The sequence below is a fragment of the Tursiops truncatus genome, chromosome X (assembly GCF_011762595.2).
Source record: "Tursiops truncatus isolate mTurTru1 chromosome X, mTurTru1.mat.Y, whole genome shotgun sequence".
Lineage (NCBI taxonomy): Eukaryota > Metazoa > Chordata > Mammalia > Artiodactyla > Delphinidae > Tursiops > Tursiops truncatus.
In genome coordinates this window covers 67,436,063-67,449,989 of record NC_047055.1, presented here as the reverse complement: position 1 = coordinate 67,449,989, position 13,927 = coordinate 67,436,063, and the positions used below count along the sequence as shown (strand labels likewise).

General features: G+C 36.7%; 1 protein-coding gene across 2 annotated transcripts in view; it reads right to left on the bottom strand.

The window, feature by feature from the left end:
• Window positions 1-3,646: 3,646 nt before the first annotated feature.
• Window positions 3,647-13,927, bottom strand: part of RLIM (ring finger protein, LIM domain interacting) — a 36,483-nt gene continuing 26,202 nt past the window's right edge. For both annotated transcript variants that reach the window (XM_033849068.2, XM_019932158.3), the window contains 3 exons: window positions 12,918-13,110; window positions 11,925-12,008; window positions 3,647-10,632 (listed from right to left, as the gene is read on the bottom strand). In XM_033849068.2, coding sequence (XP_033704959.1) covers window positions 9,014-10,632; window positions 11,925-12,008; window positions 12,918-13,110 — 1,896 coding nt within the window. In that variant the 3' untranslated portion in view covers window positions 3,647-9,013. The remainder of the gene's footprint in view (window positions 10,633-11,924; window positions 12,009-12,917; window positions 13,111-13,927) is intronic.

Genomic DNA, 13,927 nt, shown 5'->3' with positions numbered 1-13,927 from the left:
TCCTTCTCCCAGGAAAGGGCAGGGCCAAGACAAAACAGAATGACCAGAATGACTCTTCCGTAATTTTCACCTTTAATCTAGAGGGGCTACACCGAAGATTCTGAAAGAAGCTGGGTGATGTGCTCCTCTGGCTTCTTCCAAGTAAGCAGTCTGACTCACGTGCTAGAGATAGGTTTGTCACCCATGCTAGAAACCAACATCCATCCTGTACTACTAAGTGGGTTTTCAGATTCTTAAATAAAAAGGCCACAGAAAATATTACATTATATTCACACAGAAAATGTAAGTAAAGCCAAGCCAAATGAATCAGTTTTTAAAACCTCAACTCCAAAAGCTCTTTCTTCACAGGAGTTAATATTTCACTTCATGTTGCCAAACAAAACAAACTTTCAGCAATGGCATCAGAGAGACTTGGTGTAGGGAAATACTTTCACTGAGGCTGAAGTTTGATCTGGTAGCCTCTGTTCTCATGTTAACTTCCCCCTTCCATTCCAAGAAACTCATTTAAGCATATATATTATCACCACAAAGTAGAAACAGATTGTAAATCCAGGTTAGCAGTTTCTAACCTATGCCAGGAGTATTCAAACGCAGCTTTCAGATTATAGAGCGACTGCTTGAAAATTATTTGTATTATTTTAACATAACTAAGAGAATCCACATTAAACTTTGGGTGCTGGTTCCTGCAATAAGTAAATGTAACAATTGCTATTTATTAGCTGCTAAATAATGCTGGAGTTGTGATGGGCTTCCCTAACCTTAATCATAAAAGCCCTCAACCAGCTAAGTAAGGTCTTTTGCTATTGTTAATGGTTAGACTTCAAGCTTTGGTAGGGAGTGTATTCTTTTAACCTCTAAAGGGGAGGAGAAAGATGGTAGTTTTGTAAGCTTGGATAGACACTCTAAGCCACAGCTTTGACATGCAAGTAAAAGCGTGATGCCTATTTAGTTCTAGGGTAGTGTGAGCAGATAGGGTGTGCATATCTACAGGTGAACTTTTAAAACATATCACCATTTGCATCCCACCCACTTTAATCACTCTCTCCCATACTGTTCTAGAACTGTACTGTTCAATATGGTAGCCACTAGCCACTTGTTGCTGAGCATTTGGCGTCCAAAATGAGACATAGTATACGTGTAAAATAGCAGATTTTGAAGACTCAATATGAAAAAAAAAACAATGTAAATATCTCTAATAATTTTTATATTGATCACATGTTAAAAGAGTTTTACTTTATTGGGTTAAATAAACATATTAAAATTAATTGCAACTCTTATCTTTATTCCTTTTGTAATGTAGCTGCTAGAGATTTTTAAATTACACGTGACTTGCATTATATTCCCACTGGACAGCACTATTCTAGAACATCTGGTACAGATTGGGGAAACTGGATTTTTTTAAAAGTAGGTACATCACAGTCAGCAACACTGTCCACTGAGAAATTCAGCAATATTTTCAGAGGCTTCGGGTCCCCATCCTGCCAAAAACAAGGGGAAGAGAAACCTCGGACCACCACAATGCCTAGTACATAGTGCAAGCACAATACATATTTACCTATTAGCTGAGGAAACAAACTCTAAATTCAGATGAGCCCTTGTTCACTCTGTTACTCCTCACTGCTCCCCTCAAATATCATTTGCATGGGGATGGATAATTATGCTATGTGTATCTTTTAAGGTTTTTGTAATACTTTACTTGTCTCCCCACTGAACGCCTGCTCCTTGTGAGTAGGGATTCTATTTCTCCGTGTTTAAATGTTGATTGAGGCGTGATAATCAAAGCACTCACCTAGGCAGCCATTTACTTATCCTAAATCTATTTACTTGAACTGCCTTGTTTGTGATTGCTTTCAGAACACAGTATTTTTCTGAATATGCTTAAGGGTGGCAATCTCCATCCACTGAGAAAAAGATAATTCTTTGAAACAGTCAAGACTCATCTCAAGGATGACAACATGAACAAACTGAAGAGGGCTGCTTCTCTCAGTTGCTCACAAGTTCCAAGTATCTTCTGAGCAAGCATGACATTCTTGGAATGCCTATGTTGCCCAAGGCAACTTTCAAGGGCATTAACTTGGATGCCAATAAAACTGGCTAGCATACTAAGAAAAAAAGCTACAATTTTTTTCTAGTCATTTCATATTTCAAATCAAGTCATAACTGGGGCCAAGAGCACATTTAATGAGGCTGAGATGACCATTAACATTAAAGATTTCTACAACACATTCCAGTCTCCTTCCAAATTTTTGGAAGTGAAACACCTTGCTACACATAGCGCTAATGTGTATTTAGTAATGCCCAAAGTGATTTACAGAATTTACAATATATGATCTTTCATCCTTCTCAGACTTGCCCTTTGAGTTTTCCTTGGCAAACTACCCAAAACCAATGTTTATTCTAAGAAATCATACCTCATAAGTAATTACTCTAGGACTTGAGATAAATATTTTAAAAAACAAATTAGGGCCCATATTATGGCAGCAGGATTAAAAGCACAACGAAAATAAGCTCTGGAATCAGAGATCAGACTTGGAAATACTCTGCCACTCATTATGTGACCTTGGGCAAATTACCAAATGCCAGTATCTCAGTCACATCATTTATAAAACAGGGTGGTAATAATAAACCTCAGAATAACTGAGGATTAACTTATAGTACTTAATAAAACACCTGACAGCAACGAGAAAAAAATTAGCTGTTTTTAATATAGCCATTAGTAATCCATTTGCAAGGTCTTAAATTTAAATATTGCCTGAATTCAAAGAAACTGGACCCTAGCTTTCATTTCCTGTTTTTTAAATGACCATTAAGAGTATAGCTATAATCCACTCTGATTTATCAAATCCTCTGTTCTAGGTAATGGTCCTTTTCACTAAATTTCCCTCAACATGATGCCTGTGTATTGGCTTACTTTGTTGTCTAGAATGTGAACTATTCAGTGGTGTTGGTGTTCTTGAGTTTCAAAGAATAGAATCATGAACGACACTAAAAGTAAAACCCTGGGAAGGTCATGGGGAAAAGAAGAGCTGACCACACCAAAAATCCCGAGGAACTGTGTTCCTATGCCAATGATAGGGCTCTGTAGGCACTAGAGGAAATGAAATGGTAATAAAATTCACCATCAGCTAAATGAATACCGGTAGCAAGGGGAACTCACATCCAGGTATCAGAATGTGATGACCTACTTAGAAACAAAGACTCTTAGTGGCTTAGGCAACATGTTTAAGAGATTGGAAGTAGGGATGGAAGACAAAAGCTGTGTGAGCACACATGCACACCTAGACAAGTTTTTGTATTTACAGAGATCAAGCAAGGGAGTGGTCAGGGCAATGGTGAGAATACAAGAAACAGCAAAGATGCACCTACTTAAAATGTCGTTTACATAAATCTTTCCCGGATTCTTATATAGAAAGAGTTTAATCTTTTATTTTACCACTGAAAGATTAAGCCATTAAATTACATGATACGGAAGTTATATTCCATAAACCAGTACCTGCCCACACTCAGTGAGGGGAATCAAAATCAAGGTTGCACTGTAATTCTACTTGACTCTAAAAACCACATCTGACATTGGTGTGAAGCAACAGAACCTTTATCAGATCCCCCTTTTAAAAGAAAAACCCAAGGAGAGATGATCAAGCACAAATGATCACTTCATGCATTTTATTGATAGTCTATATTTTAAATCTGCAGTATGACATCTTACATAGGGAAAAAGCTTCTTCCTAAAAGATAACTATTAATAATCAAACCAGCTTTAGTATGACTGACCTTTCAAGGTCTTGTTTTGCATTAAACAAGTTAACTTTTAGCAGGTGTAAAGCACTGTACAAAAAAAAAAAAAAAAGAAAAGAAAAAGGAAACTGGGTACATTCTCAAAATTTAACACAGGGCTTCCCAACCAGGAGTCTGCTGGATAGATATTGGAGAAGGGTGTTATGTTCAGGTTTAAATTGAAAGAAAATGAGAAACCAGATAAAGCAAACCAACCAAATTCACTTCACTTTGTGCTCCTTTCTGCTTTTTTGAAAGTCTCTCCCAGAGGTCAGGAAGCCCTGGTATAACAATCACTTTAGTCTTTACAGAACATACATTTATGTGCTTCATGTTCAAAGACATAAAGGCAGCCTTTGTTATTGTTCCCCCTCCAAATCCCCTCAGGTTATTATAGGCTTCAGAAAGCTTTCCAAAATTGCTGCCCAGTTCTTTATCTGAATCTAAGTAAACATCTATACCAAAGCAGCTCTTCCTGGGAGAAGATAAAACAGGCACAGATACATAACCAGGCCAATTGCGTACCTACTCAACTTGATACCTGATCACATGGCCCTACATCTTTAAAAGCAGCACCAGGGACAAACGGAGCCATCAAGAGGTAAAATCCAAACATTGGACAGTTAAAACACAAATCACTCAGTTAAAAGAACGTTAGCAAAGGGGCACTCAAAGGAGTTAAGGCTGGACAGCTGGTTCAGCCATACCTTGGTATTAGGATAAATCTGCAAGATGAGGAACTGATAGAGGAACCCTGAAATAACTAGGCACAGTGGTATGACGGGGTTCACTTTCACTGCATGTCTTTAAGATATCACTCAATCTAAGTAACTATAAAGCAGCTTGGGGGTCTTGAGTAAACAAATCCTAATCAAAAATAAGTATCTCTGAGTGTTGAAGGGTGTGCCTATTTTCTTCAAATTTGAATTAAAATACCTATGTAGACATGAAAATAATCGTAAAACTGATACAAACTTGTTATTCCTTGAGAGTCCAACAGCTCAGTAACAGCTCAATTCTATACTGTATTTTAGATACAAAATGGAGTTACTTAAATCAAGTGAGATTGCTTACTTGTTGGGAATATTAGTATTTTAGAAATGTTCCAGTTAGGAACTCATTTCAGAATGCTAAAAATTGTAAAGGGCAGGTACGTAACTCACAGCTATTTCTTAGTTGCTTATTAAAAATCTGATTTAAAAATAACTGAAATACTAGTTACTTGGATCTTGCACTTTAATTTTCCAAATGAAGCATGTTATAAGTTGACTTACATTTTCAAATGTTTTTTCAAAAGCGCACAATTTACTCGTTAACTCAATGAATTACAACACTGTTACTGAATATTACACATACTGAAGAATTATACTAAGGGGAAAAAAACGCCTGACACTTTAACATGTGCCTTATCAGTCTCTTGCATTACTAAGGTACAGAATACTTTAGAAAGTAGCAATCAGCATAGTCTTATAAGACAACAAAAGTGCCCTGCACACGTGGCTTCTACGTATTTAATATTGGTAATACATTTGACAGGGAAGCCAGTAAGGTAAAACTTAAAAACTCAAATAAGGCAGATTACAAGTATTTTTCGTTCACAAAAGAACAAAGAAATGGGGTGGAGTAAAGGGAGGAATAAAAATATCTTCCATCTTTAAAAGTATCAACAACAACCACAAGGTGCCACTGTATTCTAGCAAGCTGTAAAAATGGCCACTCACCTCCCTATCACATGGGTATTTTGCGAACTGCCAAAAGTTATGGCTGATGCTTGACCCGTTTTATGTCGTGGACATCTGGGAAGCAGGTGACTAAATACAAAGTATATTAAGTGATAACCCTTCATAAATATAATTTGAGACACGGACACTAGGAGATAATACTTGGCACGGAATGAACGTGTTTTCCCAGGGAAAAAAAATTACTTGAGGTAACACTTATAGCTAATAGTTTCCTAATCTTAAAGTTTGGATGAACTCCAACAATCATGTTTTTAGAGATTTTATACATATATATATATATATATACACACACATACATATATATATAAAATCCTGGTGCTAAACGTTTTTTGTCTTTGTTAACTGTACAACTGATTACCTATACTCCAACACTAATGTGAACACTTTTCTCAATCCCCACCTCCATCAACACCACTGAGGTATAACTAATGTGTTCTTTTTAGAGCAAATATTCCAAATTAAGAATATGGCTCATCTTCTAGTGTTGCTACAGATAAAGTCTGCAAACTTTAAAGCTAACTTGTTCAATTTTGTTTAGTATTAATAAATCTCAATCATGTCAACTGCTTGGAGTTAAACATAACACCTCAAACGTTTCAGACTAGTAAGTGAATTTTAAAAATAATCTGAAATATTCAAGGAAATTCCGTTTTTAGTACTTTTCCCTATGCCTTGAACAATGTAATTCCAACATTGTTTTTCTTGTTCCTATTACTGCATGAAGTTCAAACTAGGTCCTCAAGACAGAACCTTTCTGTAATAAAGAAAAAGTGCAAAGATACAAAATGAAATGTAAAGTCTTTTGCAAGAAAATGCTTCCTCAAGAGAACAGGTGTTTGGATGCTGGTGGGAAAAAAGATTTTTGTTCTCCAATGTACATCTGACACCTACAAATGACCTTGTCTTCAATGTCCATACTAGTAAGTACATATTGGTCATGGACCTTGCAAAAAAAAAATCAAGTAGCAAATTCCACTAAAATATTTGCATCCATTCTACACAATCCAATGGAAATTAATGAGTGCTACTGAAAAAGGTTTCCACATGCACATGTCCAATATGTGCATCCTACTGAAGGCTAAAAACTTAAAATTCTATTTCCAGTGTTTATGAATAGCTTCAATATCTACATTCATAACCAGCATTCTGCATGAGTTACCTCTTTAATACTTCACAAATGAGTAAAATACATCTTGGGAGGTTAGGAAGGTACCTGTTAATAACTTTCTTTTATGCTTAGAATGTGATGCAGTTGTTTTTAAACTACTTAAAATGAACACCCCTATATAAGAATGGGACATTTTATACCAAGAGGAAACTGGGTTTGTTTTTAGCCAATCAGGACTACCCTGCAGATCTGAAAACCAAAGAATACACCCTTAGGAAAGGAGACATGGCTCACAAATATAAAGGAATCCTGACTTTTACATGGACAATTTTTTTAAAAAGATAAAATGTATTACATAAGCGCCATAAACAGTAAAATCTGCTTATATTAAAAAAAAATAAGTGAAGCTTTGTTTGGACATTATTTCCTTGCAAGAGCAGTACATATCCTTAGTAAACAACTACCATATTTACAAGTTAATTTCCTTGATACTTAGGTAGGATTGAAAGCCAGAGGAAAATACGAAAGAATGAGCTTTGAAATAATCTTTACAGCTGAGTTGGTAACAGTTAAGGTGGCCAGATAATTTCTAAAGCAGACTTGTTTATTTTGTAGAGTATCTGACTAGGCCTGGGTAATTAGCTCACTTTGTTAAAGACCAAGGATGTGTTCAATCTCTCTTTGGGCCCATTATCTTTTCCCAGAAAAACAAAGACAGTCTTCCACAGTCAGACTAATCCTAACCCCAATGAGCCTCAAGAGAAAGCTGGCAAGAGTACTGGGGTTCTTCACAAAGCTTACTAAGGAAACAACATAAAGTGCATATCCCATAGATTTGTGAGTCAGCATTCTCATCTTCAGATATGGGCAGCACATTTAAAAATTTCAATTTCAAATAACCCAACACGACTCACTTTCCACAAAGAATAAAAATCCCTTAATTCTTCACCTTGTCTTTAAATGTGAGATGTTAGGTCTGTGTTAGAGAGATAGTAACAAAACATTAAACAAGTGGCCATTGGTACCTTGAATGACAAATCTCGAAAACGATGCAAATTTGAGACTTTCCTATTAGTACACACATCTGCACCAACTTCAATTCCTATGCTAAAAGTGGTTTATAGTCTCTTTCCTCCATCTTTTGCTTTTTGGGTTTTTTTTTTTGAGGAGCAGACTTGTAAAAAACAGCAGTGTTACTTGTGCTAAGGGGTAGTGGTTTGTTTTCCTTAAACCAAAGCTCTGCCAAATTTGCATCATCTGCTCAAGTAGAATACTGTGTCCAGGATCTCACCATATGAAACCAGTTCACTCACATCTGTATGACTACTGTCTTCATGAAAAGTTTAAGTTCTTCCAAGCAGTTTTCTTTACTCCTCCTGTCTTTCATTTCCTGCCTAAATCCAAGTTAAAATAAACACTTTCCACTGATCTTCAATGCAGTTCAATTCTGCACTCTGTCCTTTCCTCTTTGCATGTCACAGTAGCTGTTCACATACATTAAATATCATAGATATGTTCTGCTCTTACATCTACACACTTACAAAAGCAGCTTTGTACTTTGTTTGGTGTGTTTTTTACTATGTTGGCTCACAAAAAGCAGTTTTTTCATTTCTAAGCATGGTACTTTACAATTTTTAATGCATTAATACAACAGTGCATTGGAAAAGTACTGAGCCTCTACAAAATAGCTTTACATTTTTAAACAAATGAATGTGATTTTTTTTTCACTTACACAAGCATAGGCTTTTTTTTAATATTTCCACAAGATAAATATCTCAATTAAACTATAAGCTCACTCTACAGTGTGCCACAGTGATGGGCTTAGGAGACAGTTATACACTTAGAAGATCCTAACCTTAGTGTTATTTACACTGACATGTCCAATAATATCACCTTGTCTGAAAGGTGAACAAATGATATTCAGAATGTAGGTGAATTTGTGCCAACTAATAACTGGGAACAGTATAGCTTTAAGCAATCACTTAGGAAACATGTACTGTAACTTAGTCTAAACTGGGAATTTCCTTCATCCCTCTTTCCTATGGCATAGGAAACTTTAAAGATCAACATGAAACAGATAAGAGCCATTGCTAAGGCAGATCTTTTAAGATAACAAAGGAGAAACTGACAACTATATATGATAAATCATCAGTAATAACAATTACTGATACTGAAATCAGATTTTTATGTCCTAAAACGTTGCTTTTTAAATATTTCCTTTTATTCTGGAACAGAAATTAGAGGAAGGACAATGATTCATTCAGAAAGCAATGACTCAATTCAGGTTGCTACTTTACATTTAAGCACCACTCAAAAAGTGGACATAAAGCAAGTGATTCCTATTTGCCCATCACTATACCAGCTACATAGCTGAGAGTTCAGACCTTAATCACACCACGCTTTCTCTGTTACCAGAAGCTAAGACTGCTCTGCGACATATAGGACAAGTAGAATTCTCAGATAACCAGCGATCGATGCAGTGGACATGGTACTCATGGGAACAAGGTAGTTTACGAAGTTTGTTGCCTTCTGTGTATTCTGTAATGCAAACACTACAGGTTTTTAATGCATCGTTTTCACCAAAACTTCTCATTGCCAAGTTGTCAATCTGTTCTTTGGTGAGTCCTCTAGGTTGGTCATCATCATCCTCATTTAAGAGGAAAAACTGAGCCAGACTAAGGAAGGGCAAAGAGCCACTTTCATCAAATGTTACTGGGGCCCTGTGTCGACCCTCTCGCCTGGCACCTGATGAGCCTGATGATGAGCTTCCTTCATTACTGCCTTCAAATACCTCTGAGCTAGTCTCTGAACTTTCACCACTGGAACTGGAACTAGGACTGGAACTGGAACTAGAACTGGAACTAGAACTGGAACTTGAACTGGAACTCGAACCAGAACTGCTACTACCACCAGAACCCCCTCTTCCATTCCGTGACTCTGACCTTTCCATATTTCGACTTGAGACTGAGCCACTAGGCTCTGAATCACTATCACTGTACATAAAGTAGCTTAACTCACCAAAACCTGTCATTATCTGCCTTAACATGGTCTGAATTGCAACAGATGTAGTCTCACTTAAACCAGTATTTAAGATTCTACGAATCGGAATTCTGATGGTACTGACATAGGTTCTCACACCTGCTCGCTCAGAACGTGAAAACGTACGCCTAAAACCTCCTCGTTCACTTTCATAAGTGACAGTGTTGTTTGGCGTCTGAGACCTTGACCGAGTTCTGCTAGCTATGCTATCTCTCTGCCGATATTCTCCAGGACGAACTCTCCTTACTTGAAGATCAAGAACTATGGTTGGAGGTCTCTGGCCTGATCCTGTAGATTCACCATTGCCAGTTGTATCTGAAGACCCTGCTCCTTGTGAGGCATTTCTGGTTCCAGAAGCTGCAAAGAGACCTCTACTTAGCAAGTCAGGTCCACTTATTTGCTGTCTCAATGTCACGTGGTGCCGGGTTCTAGAACTTCCCTCAGTCTCATTTACCAAAGGATGCTCAAAAGTCTGAGATGAGATACTATGATGAGATCTTCGTGGAATTTCACTCATTGGATGCAGAGGTGATCTACTTCTTTCAGCTCTTGCTCGGGTCCTCCGATGGTCTGGGCTCCTACTTCTTGCCCTTCTCTGACCTCTGGTAGGTGGGGCTTCTCCTGTTAATGATTCAGTTGAATTTCGTTCTGATCTGGGTGGCCTTGCAGATGTTGATTCAGATCGTGGATTTTCCACTTGCCTTTGGCTGTTGTTGTCCATACTTTCTCCACTAGAACGTCTTGCAGATAGCTCATTTTCATTCTCTGGATTTTGGCTCCCATTATTACGGTTAACATTGATCTCTAAACTGAATCTGAAATCACCACTGTTTGGATTAGTCCGGCTCACTGCTCTCCAAGATTGGTTTCCTCTTTGCCCACTTCTTGTCGTATTTCCAGTTTGTCTGACGGAGTTAAGCCAGTCTATTATAGAGTCACCATTAGACACATCATCTGAAGAGTCTCCACCTGTTTTTAAAAAAGGGAGGGGAGAGAGGGAGAAAAAGGAACTATTAAAACTAGGAAATTATGTAAGAGTACTCAGAAACTTCATATTAGAAAAAAAGAACAAAGATTCTGAACAGATTTCACATTTACAGATTTTTGTAAACCATACTGCATTGATTTGCAGTAAAAGCAGGAAAGTTTCAATTCCATTTTAAAAGAGCAAGCTAATCGTAGAGAAATTTAGGGAATTTTTTTTTTAAAAAAAGGGAATTGGGAAGAAGTCTATTTTTAGCACTTCATCATATACAGAGCCTAACATACCACTGTGGGCTGACAACATTTTTTCAGTCCACTGCCAACACTAATGTAATCAAACAAGGTAAACACCAGTTAAGGTACAGGGCTAATATTTTAGTTCAAATTACATTTTTCTGTCAAATTTTCATTAGCCTACATTTCTTTAGGCTCTTGACTTAAGTGCCTTTAATAATATGGGACATTTAAAAATACAAGACTGCTTTAGTCACTGCAAAAATATAAACTAGATTTACAGGTTTAAAAGTATTTGAATACTTCTTCACATTACCAAGATTTTAAATTAACATGAAATTGGAGATCAGACCAAGTAAACAGTCTGAACCTAGCACAGTACATATAATGGCACATTCGAGAACCTAACTGTTATCATGGTTTCTTATGTTAGTCAAATTCCCTATTTCACATTGAGGGAGAAACACCAGACCCCAGGTAAGAGCAAGATTTCTCAACAGTGGGACTATTTATATTTTGAGCCAGATAATTCTTTGTTGTGGGGGCTGTGCTGTGCATTTTAGGATGTTTAGCAGCATCCCTGACCTCCACCCACTAGATACCAATAGCAAACCCCCAGTCATGACAACCAAAAATGTCTCCAGGCATTGGCAATGTCCCCTAGGGGGCAAAATTATACCCCATTGAGAACCATCAGATTAGAGAATGCAACATGTCTTTCTGCTGGTGAGGAACTCATGTTTATAAGGAAGGAATAATACAGTAGGTAGGGGGAAATTTCAATGGAGGTGGAAAATCAAGAAAAAATATCACATTTAAAATAGGCCATTCCTCACTATGCTCCAATTAACACAAAAAACCCAAAGGTGAAGCAGAAAAAAAAAGTTAACATTCTCACCAAATATCAAGAAAATGCCAGTTGTTTTTATGAGCAGTTACTTAGCACCAAATTAATTTGTGTCATTGCTAGATTATCTTTGGCTGACATTTATCGTTAGGAAGCTCCTTATCCATTCCATCCTCCACCCCCAAGCAAAATTTACCTCTATTTTCATCTGAGTTTTGTGGTGGTGGGCCCTCTTTAATTTGTTGTAGTCTTCTCAGCAACTCTTCCTCAGTACTTTCACCTAAAATAGTTTAAAATGTTTGCCAAATTATGAATAAAAAACAATGACTTATCCATCTGAGATGACAACCAGAGAGTGAGTAGGAAACCTGGGTAAAATTCACCTATTTGAGAGCATGACATTACAACTTATATTTATTCACATTTCTTTCCAGTTTACAAAATGCTTTTGCATACAGTATCTCATTGTTTAAAACTGCAACTCTGGGAGGTAGATATTATCTGCATTTTAAAACAATGAAACAGACTCAGTGAGAGACTGATGTGTTAATTAATATATGGCAGGGCAAGAATGCCAACTTTGGCATTCTGACTCAAGTCTGGTACTGTTGCCTCAAAATGCACTCTCTCTTATAAGAGCCATGCTAACTAACACCTTACCTTTTAAAATTTAAGGAATCACTCAAAGTTAATAGAATTAACAAGAAACGAGGAGGAAGGGAGATAATGAATTTTAACTAGATTCAAATGGGCCCTAATCAGGCAAAGGAGAATAACCAAGCACAAAGTTCTGAATAATTGACTATTTTACCCAAGGCTAGCTTTGATTGATTATGACAGAGTAAGTCTCTCCTAAGAACTGAAGTTCCCATTAGCTCCTCAAGACTACTAATGTCTAGTAAGTTATATAAAGATAAATAACAAAAAGATTTTTCAGGTCCACTCTCTTGAATTTAGCTCATTATAAATTCATAATATAATTCCTAACTAAAAAACCTGACATAGGATTATTCCAAATATGAGTGAACAAAATCATGTAATAAGTACAGCAGTTAATGTCACTCTACATCCTTTGTATTAAAATCATACTTCATAATGGCTAAAGAAACATTTTTTTAAAATACAGGTTTCCTTTTTTTTTAAGACCAGCAATTTACATATATAAATCCTTAAACTACACATTGCATACCTGGGGTGCCTAGCAAATTGTTATCCCTCATAAGCCTATAATCTTCTTCACTGAGGTTATTTACAAATTGATAGAAAGCTTCTTCCCGATCCAATCGGTCCATCTGACTTCTGCGCTGTGCTGCAGACTGATCACCGCTTCCTTTATCGTTAGAATCTGAGCTTTCCATCTTGATGAACAAGTGGAAAATTATCTAAAAGGAGAAAGGAGATCAATCTTGAAAACAGAAGTCAGTATGTATTCTATAGAACAGTTTTAGTTATGGGAAAATCCAGAATGCAGGTCCAGACGTGGATTTTAAGACCTCATATGAATGAAACTTCTTAACAGAAAAACTCCTGAAAAGCACTGTTATACTACGAAAAGACTAGGTCAGGGGTTGGCAAACTATGGCCCATGGGCCAAATTTAGCCCTGGTGCCTATTTTTTTCTCCTTGAGATCTAAGAATGATTTTTACACTTTTAAATGTTTTTTTAAGAGAATATTCTGTGATGTGTGAAAATTATATGAAATCCAAATTTCAGTGTTTAAGTTTTACTGGAATACAGCCATACACATTCACTTATTTTCTATGGCTGCTTCATGCTATAATGGCAGAGCTGAGTAGTTGTGACCAAGACTGTATGTAGCACTCTCACTGCTTTGCACTGGCGATCTGTGCATTGTAAGTTGCAGTGATGCAATTATAACTTGACAGCATTTCAAGTGCCATGCTTATCACCAAACTGTGATATTTTTTTAATTACCAATGCACACTCATCATATTAAATGAAGAGAAAATGGACTTCAAATGCCTAAAGGTGCAGTGGAGTATGGATTATTTTGTTATTAGATGGCAAAGGTTATATTTATAATGCAACAGCGCTAAAACTGTGCTAAAATAATAAAATATACATTAATATTATCAGACTAAATAAGCATTCATCACAATATTCCCAATTCACAGGAAAGCTACAGTCTGAAAAATTAAAAAATTTAAAACAAAGTATCTCATCACAAAATATTTCCC